The sequence below is a fragment of the Hyaena hyaena genome, unplaced genomic scaffold, assembly GCF_003009895.1.
Source record: "Hyaena hyaena isolate Hyena2069 unplaced genomic scaffold, ASM300989v1 scaffold_602, whole genome shotgun sequence".
Taxonomy (NCBI): Eukaryota; Metazoa; Chordata; class Mammalia; order Carnivora; family Hyaenidae; genus Hyaena; species Hyaena hyaena.
Window position 1 is genome coordinate 374,974 of NW_024081229.1, and position 19,357 is coordinate 394,330.

At 39.7% G+C, this 19,357-nt stretch overlaps 1 protein-coding gene across 1 annotated transcript in view; it reads left to right on the forward strand.

The window, feature by feature from the left end:
- The first annotated feature begins 3,158 nt into the window (after positions 1 to 3,158).
- The window catches only part of RNF17 (ring finger protein 17), a 121,627-nt gene continuing 105,428 nt past the window's right edge, over positions 3,159 to 19,357 (forward strand). The window contains exons 1-3 of the mRNA XM_039256942.1: positions 3,159 to 3,288; positions 5,809 to 5,903; positions 19,075 to 19,166. Of these exons, the coding sequence (XP_039112873.1) occupies positions 3,159 to 3,288; positions 5,809 to 5,903; positions 19,075 to 19,166 (317 nt within the window). The remainder of the gene's footprint in view (positions 3,289 to 5,808; positions 5,904 to 19,074; positions 19,167 to 19,357) is intronic.

The following is a 19,357-nucleotide window of genomic DNA, read 5'->3' on the forward strand; positions in this document are numbered from 1 at the left end:
GTGCTTTAGGACAGAAAAGGCAGAGGCAGAAGACCTGAAAACGATCTCCAAAGTAGGGATCAAACTGCAAATGCTGTTTGTTACGGGCCTGGTGCCATCTAGTGCATTTTGAGGCTATGTCAAGCTGGTTGGTGGTGTGTTTGTGGGATCTCCCTACTGCCATCTTGTGTTCTGACGCCATGTGAGCATTCCCCACAGCTCTATTAAGTACATACTGTATATGAGGCTCTGTGAATGTTGTATAAATTATTTTAATGACAATCTCATAGTTTCAGAGAGTATAGAAAAAATATTAAATCCAATGTTTTATTAAGACAAAAGTAGAACCAAAGTTAAAATACACTTGGTGCTTTTAAAAATCATAGTAAAATGTGAAATATCTATCTCTGTGTCTGTGTTCTGAGATGGCACTACACCAGTGGTGTATACGTAGAGACACATATGTAACGAGTAAATCAACGACCTTGCCCATCCAAATTACTGGGTTCTCATGTTTCCTTTGCACCTCACTTTCTCCCACTCCTGTACAAATAGCAATAACAACAAAGCTGAATTTTAAAATAGAAGAGAAGGTAATAAGGCTTGTGGAAGATAATGAATACAATGAATATTTAGCCTTGGGAAAGATTTAAAAAAAATACTCACAAATTACAAACCTTAATGAAAGTTCCATAGTAAAATGAAACACTTTTGGACAATAAGAGATAGCATAAAGTAAAACACATACACACACACACACACACACACACACACACACCAAAACAAATCACAGCCTAGGAAAGGGTATTTGCAATGGAATCTAGAATGAAAAATTGCTATAAATCAATTAAGAGACAAACAACCTAAAAGGCAAAAAAAAAAAAAAAAAGAATATGAAAGTCTAAATGACTAATAAACATGAAAACTCATTAGTCATTAGAGAAATGTAATTAAAGCCACAAGGAGAGATCATGGTAGAGCCACTGAATTGGCAATAAAATAAAATAAAATAAAACAGCTGCTAATCCAAGCATTCGTATAGTAGGTTCCCACACTGATGGCGGGAGTGAACAGGTAAGCTAAAAGGCAAATAATTCTGTTTACATTGTATACTTTTGGGTAGGGAAAATATTTCCCTGTCACCTAGAATACATGTGTGCTTTCACGTAGGCTTGAGATTAGAAATATGCTAGCAGAGTAGTCTATAAAAACACAAGCCAATACATTAAATTAACGTGGTCCTAGACTCATTGTGCATCAGGGTGCCTAAAGGAAGCAAAAATGAAATCTTGGGAAACGTATCCTTAATATAGGCCTGACAAGAATCCCATAGATAAACATTTTCAAATGTGAACTTAAAATCCAAAATTATAAAACATACGAGGAAACAAATCACCATGAATGGGAATTGGTAAAAATAATAAATTGCATATTTAGACCTCTCAAGAATATCAGAAAAAGGAATTTTGGGGTTATATAACAAAATAAATGTGCTTAAAATATTAAAATAATAAAATATGAATTAAAAAACACGAGGAAGGAACATAATACTATCCAAAGAGATCAGGCAAAATCTGAAATAAAAAAAGAGATTATCTAGAATTGAATAAAATAGTCACTGAAAATTTAAAACTCAGTGGTCATATTCAATAGCAGATTAGGTCCGGCTGAAGAGACAACTGATTAACTGGGATAGACATCTGAAAACAATTCCCAGAATGCAGCACAGAGGGATAAAGAAATAGAAAATATGAAAGCGAGGTTAAGAAAGGTATAGAATTTAAAGGTCCTATTTGTCTAACAAGAGCTCCAGGAAAAAAAAAATAACAAGGAAGAACATTCAGAGAGATACATGGCTGAACATAATATTTGTTTCTATTTTTTAATGTAGAGGGGAAAAAGGAATATATGCAGGCAGTTATTCTTTAAAAAAAAATTTTTTAACGTTTTATTTATTGTTAAGCGAGAGATAGAGACAGCGTGAGCAGGGGCGGGTCAGAGAGAGAGGGAGACACAGAATGTGAAGCAGCTCCAGGCTCTGAGCTGTCAGCACAGAGCCCGACGCGGGGCTCGAACCCACGAACCGTGAGATCATGATGCAGGCAGTTATTCTTAACCTCTGCCATCTCTAGTTACTTCCTCCACAATATACCTGCCCTGTTGCAACCAGATTACTTCAGCCCTTGCTCTTACAACCTCACCAGCACTCAACTGCTTAAAAGGTAAAGTCCAAACTCCTTGGCCCAGTATTCAAGACCCTCCAAAATTCGACCCAAAACACCTTCTCCAAAAAGCTCACTTTAAGGAAATTAATGCTCTGACTTAATGGCCTACAAATTAAATTCCAAAGAGGCCACTGCATCTCCCACTTTCCTCTGCTTATGCCATACTTTCTCCCTGGAATGCCTGATTTCCTGTTTACTCCTTAAAGTCCTGCCCAGGTTTTAAGGTCAAATGCAACCCCCTGCATCCTACAGGAAGGCTCTTCATTCCACGTGGGGTCATCCTGACATCACCTCTTCAGAACGCGGTAATTCTCACGTCTCTAACCTGCTCTGGCACTTAACACAAGCCGCCCCAGCAGAGGTTGCCGTTCTGGAGGTGGAGGCCTACAAACCGCTCAAGCGGGAGCCTGTTCACAAATTCTGAGCATCCCCAACTGCTCCCAGCAGTGCCTTGTACGCCTTTAGGCTCAACAGCTACTAAAGACGTTTGGAACCGCTAATGGACTCTCCCCACCGGCAGCTACTGACAGGTTCTCCACTAGGGCTACGACTAGTCAGGCCCCCGCCCCCATCCCCAGCCTCCAGCCCTAATACGTTCAGGGAAGAAGGGGGTCTGCGATGCAAAGGGTTGTTTTCTACCTGCAAAGTCGACAATGTAAGTAACAAAACGCAAAATCGGACTCTACGGAAGTGGGCTTCGGGCAAAATTCTGAACGGAAATGGTCCTCCTCGGCCCGCCTGGGGGCGTCCTTTCCCGCCGTGGACCCGCCCAGGTCCAAACCGAAAACAGCCGCCCCCGCACCTGGAAGCACGCGCCCGCGGGGCAAACGGAGGGGCGGGCCAAGCTCTTTGATTGGCTGTCAGGAGCCGCCTGCCGCTGAGGATTGGTCGCTGCCGCAAGGGACGCCGGGACGGGCACGTGGTACCGGTCCTCGGATCCAAAAGGAGGCGGCGATGGCGGCGGAGCCTTCGACGGTTTGTTTGAGCCTGCCCTGCTGCCCGCAGATGGGGAGGAAGAGTCGGCCGTGGGGCGGGGCCGAGGCTCAGTGCACTCAGTGTGGAAGAAGGGTGTCCCGAGTTTCTGGTGAGGAGCCCGGGGCCCTGCCCCAGCCCGGCCGGCCGCCCTCCGCAGGCCGCGTCCGGTCAGGCCGCCGGGCCTGGAGGCCGAGAGCCAGGCCCGACCCGAGGCTGGGGGCCTGGGCGGCCGGCGGCGTGGGCGCCGCGCCGCTTAGGCAAGATGGACCTGAGAACCGCGTCACGGGCCTTCCTGCCTTCCCACAGCGCGTCCTCGGGCGGCAGAGACATCCTGGCTTCGGGGTGGCTTCGTACTCTCCCCAGCGCCTTTTCCACTTGGCACCTGCTCCTCCCGTCTTTTCACGGATTCTGTGAGAAAATGGTGTGGGAGCTCTCTTGAGCGTTAGTCCAAAAACTCACCCAGGTTCACAGACTCATGAAAGAGCAGCCCAGTGTCTTGTGACCTAGAAGTAATGAAATTGGATTTGCTTGTGTAGATTTTGTGGCAGGAAGAGTAACAAGGAGACCACTCTAAAATGTTCCCAGATTAGAGAACACGTGTTTGCGGTGGGGTGGGGTGGGGAGCATTATTGCCCGGTTTGGCTTAAGACATTGGGAAACAATTCGCTACTTTTGCGCATCTTGTGTTTTCCTTTGTACATCAAGGGGGGAAATCCACTGCACTCTTGATGGTTTAGAATCTACTCTAGTGAGAACACATTCAAGTTACTTTAATGACTTTGAAAATGCCGTAGAGTGTGGTCTCTGACAGTTGTTGAATTTCAAGCTGCAGCTGCTGAAAAGTCTTCTTACCACCCCAGTGACTTGTTTAATGTTTATACTTACAGAGTGAAAGTCATTAATTTTCTCAGTTCCTCCGAGACAGACTCCTTTTAAGAGATGTGAACATTTGTAGAAAAAGTTGGTTAGTTGTGTTTTAAGGTAGAGAGCTAAGTTTCTCCTCTTTTTATCACTGCTGTCACATGGAAAATCTCCATTGTTTGAATCAAATCAGTATTCCCAGATAAAGTTTAAGAACATGACCTTTAAAAGTCACTCGTGCTTCCATATACTTGTATCATAATGCTCAGAAATATGCTAGGTGGTATTTAGGCATATAAAATTGTGAAAGTGCTTTGTAAGCTATGATGTATCACAGATTACACTGGTACAACATCAGAAATTGTATAAGGATAGAACAGTTAAACAGTTTTGATTTCTTTGGCAATATCTCTGAAATTTGAATAGACCTGTAAAATTTAGCTTGGTCATAAGCAAGTTTCAGGTACTTCACTTGGCTTGAAAACTAAAGCTCTTTTATCAAAAGACTGTACTTCTAAATTAGCAAGAACACTATCTTTTGGCAATAAAAGATAATTGATTTTATCTAGCGCTTTTCCTTTTTTTTTTTGCAAAGTGTTTTAAAAGGACTTTTTTTTTTTAATGTTTTATTTATTTCTAGGAGAGAGAGAGAGACAGCGTGAGCAGGGGAGGGTCAGAGAGAGAGGGAGTCACAGACTGAAACAGGCGCCAGGCTCTAAGCTGGCAGTCAGCACAGAGCCCGACGCGGGGCTCGAACCCACAAACCGCGAGATCATGACCTAAGCGAAAGTCGGACGCTTAACCGACTAAGCCACCCAGGCGCCCCTCTCAGGTTTTATTCTTACTGGCTGGATAACTCTAGGTGCTGGGTTGTCCATTCCTGATTGGCTCATTTCCATTGTATGAGGGATGGTCTATGGCCATACCAGTTCCTTGTGGGTCTACTTATTTTTAGTCAGGTCTTCTGTCAAATTCCTGAAGGAAACNGCTTAACCGACTAAGCCACCCAGGCGCCCCTAAAAGGACAACTTTTTGAAGTGACGTAGCTAAAACAAATATGTTTATCATCAACTTCAAATTTTATTTAGAACATTAAAATCTTTATATTAGGTTTTCACTCAAGGTTATGGTATTTCCCCTCATGAATGCTAGGTTTGTGAAATTATCTTTATGAGAATCATGTGTGTATGACTGTAGCAGCATCTGGCTTCTGTCCAGTATCTTAGATCACTGTAATAGGTCTTGCCGGTGTCCCATACCTGCCCTCCCTGTTCTCTTTACATGATTGGAAATCTAAATCAGAGGCAATGAAATCAAGTAGAGGGAGTATTGGACTTGGAAACAGAACTAGGCTAGAGTCTGGATTATACCATTTAGCCAGATCACCAAAAGGTTTCTCCATTTCTAAGTTGAATGTAACCTTCCCAAGTCTACTTGGCTGTGATGGGTACAAAGGTCGAATGAAGTATGTCAGAGCATTTTGTATGATTATAAGATATAGCAAATTCCAAGTCGTGTAGGTACCAGAAACTAAATTAATGCAAACAATATTACATAGCCCTGCTTGGTTTTCAGTCTGATTTTTTTTTCCCTCCTCCAGACTTAATAGCTTCTCCTGAATTTTGTTTAATAAGTCCCTACATTTCTAATGAAACTCGATATCTTTCCCATGTAAGAGTCCCTTTTAACTTTTCCCTCTGATTAATGCTGCACATTCAATGCTAACAAACTGTAGAAAGTTTAATTCACAGCAGAATTTCATCAATAGGTCACCACCATGAACTTCAGTGTGGACATGCTTTTTGTGAACTGTGCTTGTTAATAACTGAAGAATACAACACAATTATATGCCCTGATTGTGAGGTAAGTTTTATTGTCTTTCATAGTCAGTATATTACAACCTACTGTTGAAGGTAAAAATGTTAGAGAAAACATACTTTTAGTTAGAACCTAAAATTTTGAATTTTTGCTGCTGAGTCTTAAAGGAAGAAGCTTAACAAAAAGATAAAGCTTTTTTGATTCATTTTGTAGTTGTTCAGAATGTTTAGGAAAATACAAAGTTTAAGTTCTACATTAATCAGCCTATATGTTTTGACTCTTTAAAAATATTTTTTTTTGGAGGCACCTGGGTGGCTCAGTCTGCTCAGGACTGTCTCTCTCTCTCAGAAATAAATAAAACATTAAAAAAATTTTTTTAAATTTTTTTAATGTTAGAGAAAGCAAGTGTGCAGGTGGGGGAAGGAGAGAGAGCGCGCCGAAATCAAGAGTCAGATGCTTAACTGAGCTACCCAGGTGCCCCTTTGGAGACTTCTGTGGAAAATTGACTCTCTTTATTTTTATTTTTTTACATTATTTTTAATGTTTATTCATTTTTGAGAGAGAGAGAGAGACAGAGCATGATTGGGGGAGGGGCAGAGAGAGGGAGACATAGAATCCAAAGGAGGTTCCAGGCTCTGAGCTCAAAGCTATTAGCACGGACCCCAATGCAGGGACTAGAACCCGCAAACTGTGAGATCATGACCTGAGCCCAAGTTGGACACTTAACTAAGTCACCCAGGCACCCCTATTTTTATTTTTTTATGTTATCCTAATTTTTACTATTTCCAGTGATCTTTATTTCTGTTTATTTTTTCAAATTTTTATTTAAATTTTAGTTAACATAAAGTGTAATATTGGTTTCAGTAGTAGAATTCAGTGATTCATCAATTACATACAACACCCAATGCTCATCATAACAAGTGTCCTCCCTAATACCCATCCCCTAGCTAGCCCCCCTCCATCCACCTCCCACTGTCAACCCTCAGTTCTCTAAGAATCTCTCATGGTTTGTTTCCCTCTCTTTTCCCCCCATCTCATATGTTCACCTGTTCTGTTTCTTAAATTCCACATGTGAGTGAAATCATGGTATTTGTCTTTCTATGACTGACTTATTTCACTTAGCATCATACATGAAGCTCTGTCTGTATCATTGTATATGGCAGTATTTCATTTTTTTCATGGCTGAGTGATATTCCATAAGAATATCCTTTAAAGCATGCACGCGCGTGTGCGCACGCACACACACACCTCTCACATTATCTTTATCCATTCATTAGTCAGTGGACATTTGGGCTCTCTCCATAGATTGGCTGTTGTTGATAGTACTGCTGTAAATATAGGGGTGCGTGTTCCCCCTTCAAATTGTATTTTTGTATCCTTTGGGTAAATACCTACTAGTATAATTGCTGGGTTCTAGGGTAGTTCTATTTTTAGCTTTTTGCGGCACCTCCATACTGTTCTCCAGAGTGACTGAACCACTTTGCATTCACACCCAGCAGTGCAAGAGGGTTCTGCTTTCTCTGCCTCCTTGCCAACACCTGTTGTTTCTTGTGTTAATTTTAGCCATTCTGACAGGAGTGTGATGGTATCTCATTGTGGTTTTGATTTGTACTTCCCTGATGATGAGCGATGTTGAGCATCTCTTCATGTGTCTGTTAACCATCCAGATATCTTTTTTAGAAAAGTGTATATTCATGTCTTCTGCCCATTTCCTAGCTGGATTATTTGTGTTTTGGGTGTTGAGTTTGATAAGTTCTTTACCAATTTTGTATGCTAACCCATTATCAGATATGTCATTTGTGAATGTCTTCTCCTAATCTGTAGGCTACCTTTTAGTTTTGTAGATTGTTTCCTTCACTCTCCAGAAGCTTTTTATTTTGATGAAGTCCCAGTAGTTTATTTTCGCTTTTGTTTCCCTCGCCTCTGGCGATATATCTGGTAAGAAGTTGCTGCGGCCAAAGTCAAAGAGGTTGCTGCTTGTGTTCTTCTCTAGGATTTTGATGATTTCTGGTCTCACATTTAGGTCTTTCATCCATCTTGAATTTATTTTTGTAAATGGTCTTTTTACTTATTTTTAGTGAAATCTGTTCCTTTCAAATCTTTCTTTCCCACGCCAATACCAAGCAAGCAAATTTTGAACTCTCCCTGACCCTCAATCTTTGTGTGTCATCAAATTTACATTGGTAGAGATGCCATAGTTTAAAAGAGAAGCAAAAACAGTGGCCTAAAGTTAACTTCAGAGGCATTAAAAAAGTACAGTTGTACTAGGATTAAAATCTGTAAACCCATAATAACGAAAACAAATCAGGGACTTAAAATTTAATGAACATCCTTTGCATTTGCTACAAATGCAAATAGAGTTCGATTTGTATAGTATGTCCCTGGAAAATTGTCTTTTAATCTGTAAATTCTACTTATTTTGAGAAAGAAAGCATGAGCAGGGGAGGGGCAGAGAGAGAGAGGGAGAGAGAGAGAAAATCCCAAGCAGGCTCCACAAGGTGAGCGTGGTCAATGCGGAGCCTGATGTAGGGCTTGAACTCATGAATCCTGAGATCATGACCCGAGCCAAAATCAGATGCTTAATCAACTGAGCCACCCAGATGCCCTTTAATCTCTAAATTCTTAATGTTCCACTTGAGCTATTGGATGATGAGGATTTGTATCCATTGTTTTCTGTCAGTGAGACAAACCTATAGAGGCAGAAGACCTGGAATGCAGTCATAGTTCTGTCACACAAAGGCTGAGTTTCCTCATTCATGAGATGGAAATAATGCCTACTTTTCTTACAGGATTTAAGTCAAATTTAAGTTATGTAAAAGTTCTCTAAAAGCTTCAAGACCATTAAAATAAGTGTTATAATCAACCCATGATCATTTAGGTGTGGATTAATTGGTTTGTAAGTTAAACATGGTAAAAAAAAAAAAAGTATGTATTGAATTTATTTGAATTATAAATAAAAGGTTTGAATTATAACAGAAACATTTACATGTTAAAAGATGTCTACTTTGGGGGCGCCTGGGTGGCTTAGTCGGTTAAGCGTCCTACTTCAGCTCAGGTCATGATCTCGCGGTTCGTGGGTTCGAGCCCCGTGTCGGGCTCTGTGCTGACTGCCAGCTCAGAGCCTGAAGCCTGTTTCAGAGTCTGTGACTCCCTCTCTCTCTGACCCTCCCCTGCTCATGCTGTCTCTCTCTCTCCTAGAAATTAATAAAACACTAAGAAAAAAATTAAAAAAGATGTCTACTTTGGAATTACATACTTTACAAGTTATGGTCTTTATTCTGGGAAATTCCTTTCTCCTAGCTGGGTTTTTTTTTTTGTTTTTTGTTTTGTGTTTTTTTTGACATTGGGTTCCTCAGATGTGGCTTCACTACATAGTTAAAATAAAGGGGAGCCTAGTTCCTTTGTAATGGAAGATCCTCGACAGATTCAGGCTCGTGGTGGTTAAAGAATAAGGGAAAGGGAATAAACAGGCAGCTGGAACTGACTCTGCTTAAACCCATCCTGTTCTAATACTCAAAAAAACCAGACATTTATTAGAACAGTAAACCCTTTTTTGGCAAACGATTTCATGCTTAGTGGTCTTAAATCATTATAATTATATTATTTTGAATAACCTCTATACAAATGTTTATGGTACATTTAAAAATGCTAGTTTTGATTTTAGGGTTATGATAAATCTATTTTGTAGAATTTAACTAGTTCTGACTCTTTGGGAGATATGTTTCATCCTCCCCCTTTCTCCCTTTCTGCTTTTAGCCCAGGGAATTGACAAAGGGACTATAATCAGATTCTTCAAATGCACTAAAGCTGATCCTAATTTAAGGGAGTCCCTTCAAGAAACCTTCAATGAACTAGTTTAAATTAGTAAAAAGACTGAATTTATAGAATATTTCAGAAAGGTAGTTTATTATTTTTATCTTATGTACTCTTTTCTAAAAGGTAAGAGTTAAATACCTATCTTCCCATAAAGCTTATATTTATTATTTATCTTAAATGTTGAAGGCCTAGGTATTTAGCCTAAAATGATTCTATTCAGGATTAATAGATATACTTGTGTTATTTCTGAGTTTGGGTGAATACAGATTTATCTACCTTTTTTTGGGGGGGGGGAGGAGAGAAAGAGTGGGGGAGAGGGGCAGAAGGAGAAAAAGAATCTTAAGCTCCACACTCAGCACAGAGCCCAACGTGGGGCTCAATCCCATGACTCTGGGATCATGACCTGAGCCCATATCAAGAGTTGGACGCCCAACTGACTGAGCCACCCAGGCACCCCTGTCTGCCTGTCTTTATCTTTCATAGTTGTATGGTTTTTGATAACATTGGTTCTCTGCTTTTAATTGATATTAATGGTTACTTCATTAGCATTCTGCATTTTGCACAGCAAGATGTCAGATTTTGTTCATAGGATCATACTGAGGTATCTTACCAGAAATACTGATATTGTATTGATCTATTGGACCAGAGTCCAAAAATACACTGTGTGAAAAGGGAAGGATAAATTATCTAATCAATAGATAATATATGTTACCAGTCCAATGTGGATTGGAAATGTTAACATGCAAATTAAACATTTAAACTAGAAGAAAGTACAGATAATTGTATGATCTTGGATGGGGAAGCCTTGTTAAAATCTATCACTGAAAGCAGAAGCCATAAAAGAAATACTGTCTAAATTTGACTGCATTTTTTCATTTACAGGTAGCAAAAACAAGCAAAAAACTCACCACAAGTAGAGAATAAACTGAGGGTTGCTGGAGGGGAGGTGTAGGAGGATGGGTTAAGTGGGTGACGGGTACTGGGTGTTGTATGTAAGTGATAAACCACTAAATCCTACACCTGAAGCCAATATAACACTATTTTAACTGGAATCTAAATAGAAACTTGAAACTAAACAGTGATAATTACATTATTAAAAAAACTTAAAAGACAAGCTATAGGGGTCAGGGAGAGAACCTCTTTATAACAAGTTAAGACTCTATACAATTTAACTTTTAGGTCAATTGTATTTAATATTTTCTTGAATTTTCTGGGAAAGGTGTCCTCTCAAATCTGTTGGTAGTGACATTAATCTCTTACTGTGAAATGCTAAACCGAAGCAGGGTAAGTAATAAGCATATAGAAATTAAAATTTTAGCTGCTAATTTGGGGGATGGGGTATTCTCAAAAAGTGACTTTAAGTCCAATGTGATTTGTTAAAAGTAACACTTTTTCAGGATGCTTGGGTAGCTCAGTTGGTTCAGCGTCCAACTCTTGATTTTGGCTCAGTTCACGATCTCACAGTTCTTGAGATGGAGGCCCAAGCTGAAAGCAAGGAGCCTACTTGGGATTCTCTCTTTCTCTCTCTCTCTCTCTCTCTCTCTGTCTCTGTCTCTGTCTCTTTTTCTCTGCCACCCCATGAGAACGTTCTCTCTCGCTCACTCAGAATGCATTAAAATAAGAGTTAACACTTTCCCCCTAATTATCTGATAATTTGGCAGCACCTGGGTGGCTCAGTCAGTTAAGTGTCAGACTTTGGCTCAAGTCATGATCTCACAGTTCGTGAGCTCAAGCCCCGAGTCAGGCCCTGTGCTGACAACTTGGAGCCTGGAGCCTGCTTCAGATTCTGTCTGTCTGTCTCGATCTCAAAAATAAACAAAATATTAAAACAAACCTTGACAGACATCCTCTCCCCCTACCCAAAAAGTATATTTAAATGGGTGGCTATAACATTTAGTAATCTGTTTTATTTCTCTTAGCAACATTAACTAATTTTCATGAGAGTCTCCTACAATTCTTAAAAAATTGCATTGTGGAAATTTAAATTAGATCAGTTGTTAGTACTATGTAAAAGGAAATTTTTAACTCAAAATTGAATTCACCTTTAATAGTAGACAGTATAGCTAATGTATAGATCTTAGCTGGCTTTTGAACATTGATATCCTACAATTACTTTTAATGTCTACATAACAAACCATTGTACATAAGTGCTGTAATTCTTTACTAATCCCTTTATTATAAACATTTAAGTGGTTTTCAAAAATTTTCTTTAAGAATTTTTTTAGGGACGTCTGGGTGGCTCAGTCGGTTAAGCATCTGACTTTGGCTCAGGTCATGATCTCACAGTCCGTGGGTTCGAACCCTGCGTTGGGCTCTGTGCTGACAGCTCAGAGCGTAGAGCCTGCTTTACATTCTGTCTGTCCCTCTCCCTCTGCCCCTCCCCCCGCTCACTCTCTGTCTCTCTCTCAAAATAAAGACATAAAAAAATTTTTTTAATCTTTATTTTTGAGAGCAAGAGTGTGAGCAGGGGGAGGGGCAGAGACAGAGAGACACAGACAGAATCTGAAGCAGGCTCCAGGCTCTGAGCTGTCAGTGCAGAGCCCAATGCAGAGCTTAAACCCACGAACTGCGAGATCATGACTTGAGCCGAAGTCAGATGCTTAACCAACTGAGTGACCTAGGCAACCCAGTTTTTCACTATATCTGTATATAATTCCTCAAAACAACTCCTACCAAAAGAATTCTGTGAGCAAGTTCTGTTAATTTCTAACTCCAAAACAAATTAATGTTTGAATTTGTCACATTTTACTTCAATGTTTGGGATTTTAATGGGCAGCAAGTAGTCATCTTGTTGCTTTAAACTGCATTTTAATTAGACTAGCTTCATTATCTGGTGGGATAAATCTATACTGAATGGTGGGTTGAAGTTTTTGTAATTCATGCATATTTTCCATATGAACTATACAATTAATTTTATATTAGATGTATTTAAGGATACTAAATCTTTGTCTTTAGGAACTAGACATTATTCATTTATTCTGTTATTTTATAATCCCTAATAAGTTTTCTTAGAACTAAGGTTTTTCACATTAAGTTTATTAAATATAATTGTAGAGTTTTAAACATTACTCTGTCATTTTGAAAATTTTACAGTAGATTTTAAAAATATTACAACTATTTCCTTTAATTAATCAATTTTAAAAATATGATTTATTGTCAGATAGGCTTACATATAACACCCAGTGCTCATCCCAACAAGTGCTCTCCTCAATGCTCATCACCCACTTTCCCCTCTCCTCCACTCCCTATCCACCCTGTTTGTTTTCTGTATTTAAGAGTTTCTTATGGTTTGCCTCTCTCCCTCTCTAACTATTTTTTCTCCCTTCCCTTCCCCCATGGTCTTCTGTTAAGTTTCTCAGGATCCACGTTGCTGCAAATGGCATGATTTTATTCTTTCTCCTTGCCAGGGAGTAGTCCATTGTATATATAAACCACATCTTTATCTGTTCATCAGTTTATGGACATTTAGGCTCTTTCCATGATTTGGCTATTGTTGAGAGTGCTGCTATGAACATTGGGGTACGCATGCTCCTATGCATCAGCACTCCTGTATCTCTTGGATAAATTACTAGCCATGCTATTGCTGGGTCATAGGGTAGTTCTGTTTTTAATTTTTTGAGGAACCTCTACACTGTTTTCCAGAGTGGCTGCACCAGTTTGCATTCCCACCAACAGTGTAAGAAGGTTCCCTTTTCTCCACATCCTCACCAGCATCAGTAATTTCCTGAGTTGTTCATTTTAGCCACACTGACCGATGCGAAGTGGTATCACAGTGTGGCTTTGATTTCTATTTCCCCGATGATGAGTGACGTTGAGTGTCATTTCAAGTGTCTGTTTGCCATCTGGATGTTTTCTTTGGAAAAGTGTCTATTCATGCATTCTGCCCATTTCTTCACTGGATTGTTTTTTTTGGGTCTGGAATTTGGTGAGTTCTTTATAGATTTTGGATACTAGCCCTTTATCTGATATGTCATTAGCAAATCTCTCTTCCCATTCTGTTGGTTGCCTTTTAGTTTTGTTTCCTTTGCAGTGCAGAAGCTTTTTATTTTGATGAGATCCAAATACTTCGTTTTGCTTTTAATTCCCTTGCCTTTGGAAATGTGTCAAGTAAGAAATTGCTGCAGCTGAGATCAAAGAGATATTTGTCTGCTTTCTCCTCTAGGGTTTTGATGGTTTCCTGTCTCACATTCAGGTCTTTCATCCATTTTGAGTTTATTTTTGTGTATGGTGTAAAAAAGTGATCTAGTTTCATGCTTCTGCATGTTGCTGTCCATTTCTCCCAGCTCCATTTGCTAAAGAGACAGTCTTTTCTCCATTGGATACTCTTTCCTGCTGTGTCAAAGACTAGTTGGGCATACATTTGTGGGTCCAATTCTGGGTTCCTTATTCTATTCCACTGGTCTTTGTGTCTGTTTTTGTGCTAATATGACACTGTCTTGATGACTACAGCTTTGTACTAGAGGCTAAAGTTTGTGATGCCTTCCATTTTGGTTTTCTTTTTCAACATTACTTTGGCTATTCAGGGTCTTTTGTGGTTCCATACAAATTTTGGGATTGCTTGTTTTAGCTTTGAGGATGCTGGTGCAATTTTGATTGGGATTGCATTGAATGTGTAGATTGCTTTGGGTAGTATTGACATTTTAACAATATTTATCCTTCCAATCCATGATCATGGAATGTTTTTCCATTTCTTTGTGTCTTCTTCAATTTCCTTTATAAGCTTTCTATAGTTTTCATCATACAGATCTTTTACATCTTTGGTTAGGTTTATTCCTAGGTATTTTATGGTTTTTGATGCAATTGTGAATGGGATCAGTTTCTTGATTTCTCTTTTTTTAATTAAAAATTTTAAAATATTTATTTATTTTTGAGAGACAGAATGTGAGCAGGGAGGGCAGAGAGAGAGGGAGACACAGAATCTGAAGCAGGCTCCAGGCTCCAAGCTATCAGCCCATAGCCCAACATGGGGTTCAAACTCAAGAACCATGAGACCATGATCTGAGCCAAAGTTGGGTGGTTAACCGACTGAGCCACCCAGGTGCCATTGATTTCTCTTTCTGTTGCTTCATTGTTGGTATATAAAAATACAACTGATTTCTGTACATTGATTTCATATCCTGCAACTTTGCTGAATTCATGGATCAGTTCTAAGAGTCTTTTGGGTTTTCCATATGGAGTATCATGTCTGCAAATAGTGAAAGTTTGACTTTTTTGGGCCAATTTTGATGCCTTTTATTTCATTTTGTTGTCTGATTGCTGATTCTAGGACTTCCAAGAAGTTAAGCAACTGTGTTAAACAACAGTGGTGAGTGGACATCTCTGGGGGAAATCTCTGTTTTTCCCCCACTGAGGATGGTCTATGGGTTTTTCATAGATAGCTTTTATGTTTAAAGTATGTTCTTTCTATCCCAACTTTCTTGAGGGTTTTTATTAAGAAAGGATGCTGTATTTTGTCAAATGCTTTTTCTGTATCTATTGACAAGATCATATGGTTCTTATCCTTTTCTTTTATTAACGTGAAGTATCACATTGATTGATTTGTGAGTATTGAACCAGCCCTGCAGCCCAAAAATGAATCCCAGTTGATTATAGTAAATAACGTTGTTGAATTCGATCTTCTAGTATCTTGTTAAGAATTTTTGCTTCCATGTTCATCAGGGATATTGGCCTATAGTTCTCCTTTTTTATGGAGTGTCTGTCTGGTTTGGGAATCAAAGTAATGCTGGCTTCATAGAATGAGTCTGGAAGTTTTCCTTCCATTTATATTTTTTGGAACAGCTTGGGAAGGATAGGTATTAACTCTGCTTTAAATGTCTGGTAGAGCTCCACAGGGAAGCCATCTGGTCCAGGACTCTTATTTGTTGGGAGATTTTTGATAACTGATTCAATTTCTTTACTGTTTATGGGTCTGTTCAAATTTTCTATTTCTTCCCGTTCGAGTTCTGGTAGTTGTGTGGGTGTTTAGGAATTTGTCCATTTCTTCCAGGTTGTCCAGTTTGTTGGCATATAATTTTTCATAGTATTCTGTTAATTGCTTGTATTTCTGAGAGATTGGTTGTGATAAATCCATTTTTATTTGTGATGTTATCTATTTGGTTCTCTCTTCTTTTTGAGAAGCCTGGCTAATGGTTTATCAATTTTTTTTTTCTTCAAAAAACTAACCCTTAGTTTCATTGATCTGCTCGACTGTTTTGTTTTGGATTCTTATCAATAAGATTGCTTATGTTTGTGATTGTTTTATATATTTGGGTTCTCCCAAATTTGGTGCATAGACATTTATAATTGTTAGCTTTTCTTGATGGATAGACCCTTTAATTATCATCTAATGTCTTCTTCATCTCTTGTTACTGTCTTTACTTTAAAGTCTAGTTTGTATGATATAAGTATGGCTACTCCACTTTTTGACTTCCAGTAGCATGATAGATGGTTATCCATCCCCTCACTTTCAGTCTAAAGGTGTCCTCAGGTCTAAAATGGGTCTCTCGTAGAGAGTAAATAGATGGGTGTTATTTTTTGTTTGTTTGTTCTTATACTCTGTGTCTTTTGATTGGAGCATGGCATGTAGGCCATTTGCATGCAGTGTTATTATTGAAAAATATGGGTTTAGAGTCATTGTGTTCTTTGTGGGATTCATGCTTGTGGTGATGTCTCTGGTCCTTTGTTGGTCCTTCAGCATTTCCCTCACAGAGTCCTCCTTAGGATCTCTTGTAGGGCTGGTTTAATGGTGATGAATTCCTTGAGTTTTTGTTTGGGAAAGCCTTCATCTCTCCTTCTATTCTGAATAACAGGCTTGCTGGATAAAGGATTCTTGACTGCATAATTTTCCTGTTCATAACCGTGAAGATTTTCTGCCATTCCTTTCTGGCTGCTAGGTTTCAGTAGAGAGGTCTGCTACTATGCTTTTGTGTCTACCTTTGTACGTTGAGGCCCATTTATCCCTAGCTGCTTTCAGAATTCTCTTTTCATCCTTGTATTTTCCAGTTTCACTATGATATGTTATGCAGAAGACTGATTCAAATTATGTTTGAGGGGAGTTCTCTGTGCCTCTTGCATTTCAATGTCTGTTTCCTGCCCCAGATTGGGGAAGTTCTCAGCTAATATTTGTTCAAGTACACCTTCAGCCCCTTTCTCTCTCTCTCTCTCCTTCTTAGGGAATTCCTATGATATGGATATTGGTCTGTTTCATTGAATCACTTAGTTCTCTAATTCTCCCCTCATGGTCCATAATTTTTTTTTCTCTGTTTTTCTCAGCTTCACATTTTCCCATAATTTTATCTTCTATTTCATCTATTCTCCCATCTGACTCTTCAATCCTTGCTGTGACCACCTCTTTTTTTTTTTTTTTGTACCTCGTTTATAGCATTTCTTAATTCATCATGGCTACTTTTTAGTTCCTTGATCTCTGCAACAGTAGATTCTCTGCTGTCTTCTATGCTTTTTTTCAAGCCCAGGAATTAGTCTTATGACTGTTACTCTAAATTCATGTTCAGTTATATTGTTTATATCTGTTTTGATCAATTCTTTAGCTGCCATTTCTTCCTGGAATTTCTTTTGAGGAGAATTCTTCTGTTTCATCATTTTGGCTAGTTTTCTTTACCTTATATGTTTTAAAAGCTGGTTATATGCCCTGCACCTGCGAGCACTACTATATTAAAGAGGGGTCATACACTGTTCAGGGCCTGGCCCTTCAGAAGACATTTTTGGAGAGTGTTACTCGCTCTCTGTTGTTGTGACTTTGCTTACTTTATCTCCCTACTCATAATGATGTTTTGGACCCTCCACAAGGTGTGCTTTGATTTGTCGTTGAAGAAGCTTTGGAAAGGAAAACAGGCAAACAAAAAACAAACAGAAAACAAAAACACACAAGCAAAAAAACCCACAAGAAACCAGAAACACCAGCTACAAGTAATCAGCAGGGTGGAGGTGGTGCTGATGGAAGAGGCCTATCCCATACGAAGAGTGACCAGAGAAACGATATGGCTTAATCCAGAAAGAGAGAAAGGAAAATTAAGAAGGAGGCTGGGGAAAAAGAAGATAAAGTTGTCCAGACAGAGAAGCTATTTAGCTTAATCCAGAGAGAGAGAGAGGAGAATAAAGAAGGTGGTGTGGAACATGTATCAAAGGAATGGATTTAATATGTCTGCTTAAGCAAACCAACAACTAGAATAACCAGACTAGAGGAGGAAAGAGATAAGAAGGAGAAAAGGAAGAATATATATAATAAGAATTGTCCGAGAATTAAACCAGGCACTGCAGCAGCGCCGGTCTGAGGAGGGGGCCTCTAGTTTGTTAGTGTCAACTCTGCCTCAGAAGATACACAGTTACCAGGTGCTGAGGGGTTTGGTTTGGTGTAGGCAGGCCCTGCCTCCACTGTGGGTCCCGCTATCTGATCCCCGAGGCTCCATCTTGGTGGTTGTGGGGAGAAAGATGGCGCCCCCCCCCCTCTGCTCCACAGACCTGGTGTCCCTACCCACTCTGTTAGAGCCATCCTCACTGTGCTGAAGGTGCAAACGTGGCGGTTAGTCCTGTGCTGCCGACTCCCATGCCCTGGTGCTTGGCTGGGATTCAGCTCCCACTCTGTGTACCCCGGCACTGGGGAAATGCCTTTCCGCCACCTGATACGTGGCAGACACGCGCAGGCTTTGTCCTGTCCCAGAGCACTCCTGGGAGGGGGTCGCTTTCTCCTATTGCAGACTGCACCCTGACCTAGCCATCAAGCCCAGGGCTGCCTCCCCTCATTGCCGCAGTCTGGAGCCAGTCTCCCAGTTAGAGACTGGATCTTTCTCCTCCCCTCATTGCCGCAGTCTGGAGCCAGTCTCCCAGTTAGAGATTGGATCTTTCTCCTTTGCCGTCTGAGGTTTTTCTCTTGTCCAGACACAGTCCTCTGCTTCCCCAGCCTCTCTTTCTCTACCCGTTGTCTCTCCGCAGAAGGGGATCCCTCCTCTCTGTTGGAGAGAGAAAACTAAGTTCACAGTAATACACCTATGGCCCATCAGGCTGTTCCGGTGGGTCCCTGGAAGCACGACTGTCTCTCTTCCTCCCAGACTCTGAGGTTTCAAAGTCCTTGGCTTCAGCACTTCTTTGTTTGAGAGAAGAGGGAAGTTCAGATCCCCTCCTTCTCCACCATGTTGGCCCTCTTCCTGCAACTGTTTCCTTTAGAATTCTGGTAGAATGAAACATTTTCATTAATGTTCTGTTTAATTAATGGTTGCCAAATTTAGATTGCTCAAATAATTAAAATAGGGTAAAAGCATCATACATGGACAGTTTTTTCTTTGATTTTAAGAAATCTTTAAGGTTCTTTAAGGTTCAACTTTATAAAACAATAGCACACTAGTTGTTTGAATTCTGGATAAATAGAATTTGTTGAATGACTTTGCTTTTATTATCTTGTCCTAAGGTTGCTACAACTATAAATATGAGACAAGGGTCCTACCAAACAGATGGAAGTATTAAAGAAGAGTCTATTATAGAAAAACTGAAGCCTAAAACGTATGTTCTATATGCATTTATTTTAGTATTTAAACTTTATTTCTGAAAGGATTATTTTAGCACCATTGATAAAATATTCTTATATCAGTGTTTCTAGTCCATTGTTTATAGAGTGCTCCTTATGTTTTTTGTAAATTTTTTTGAGTATAGTTGACATACAGTATCACATTATTTTCAAGTGTTCAGCAGTG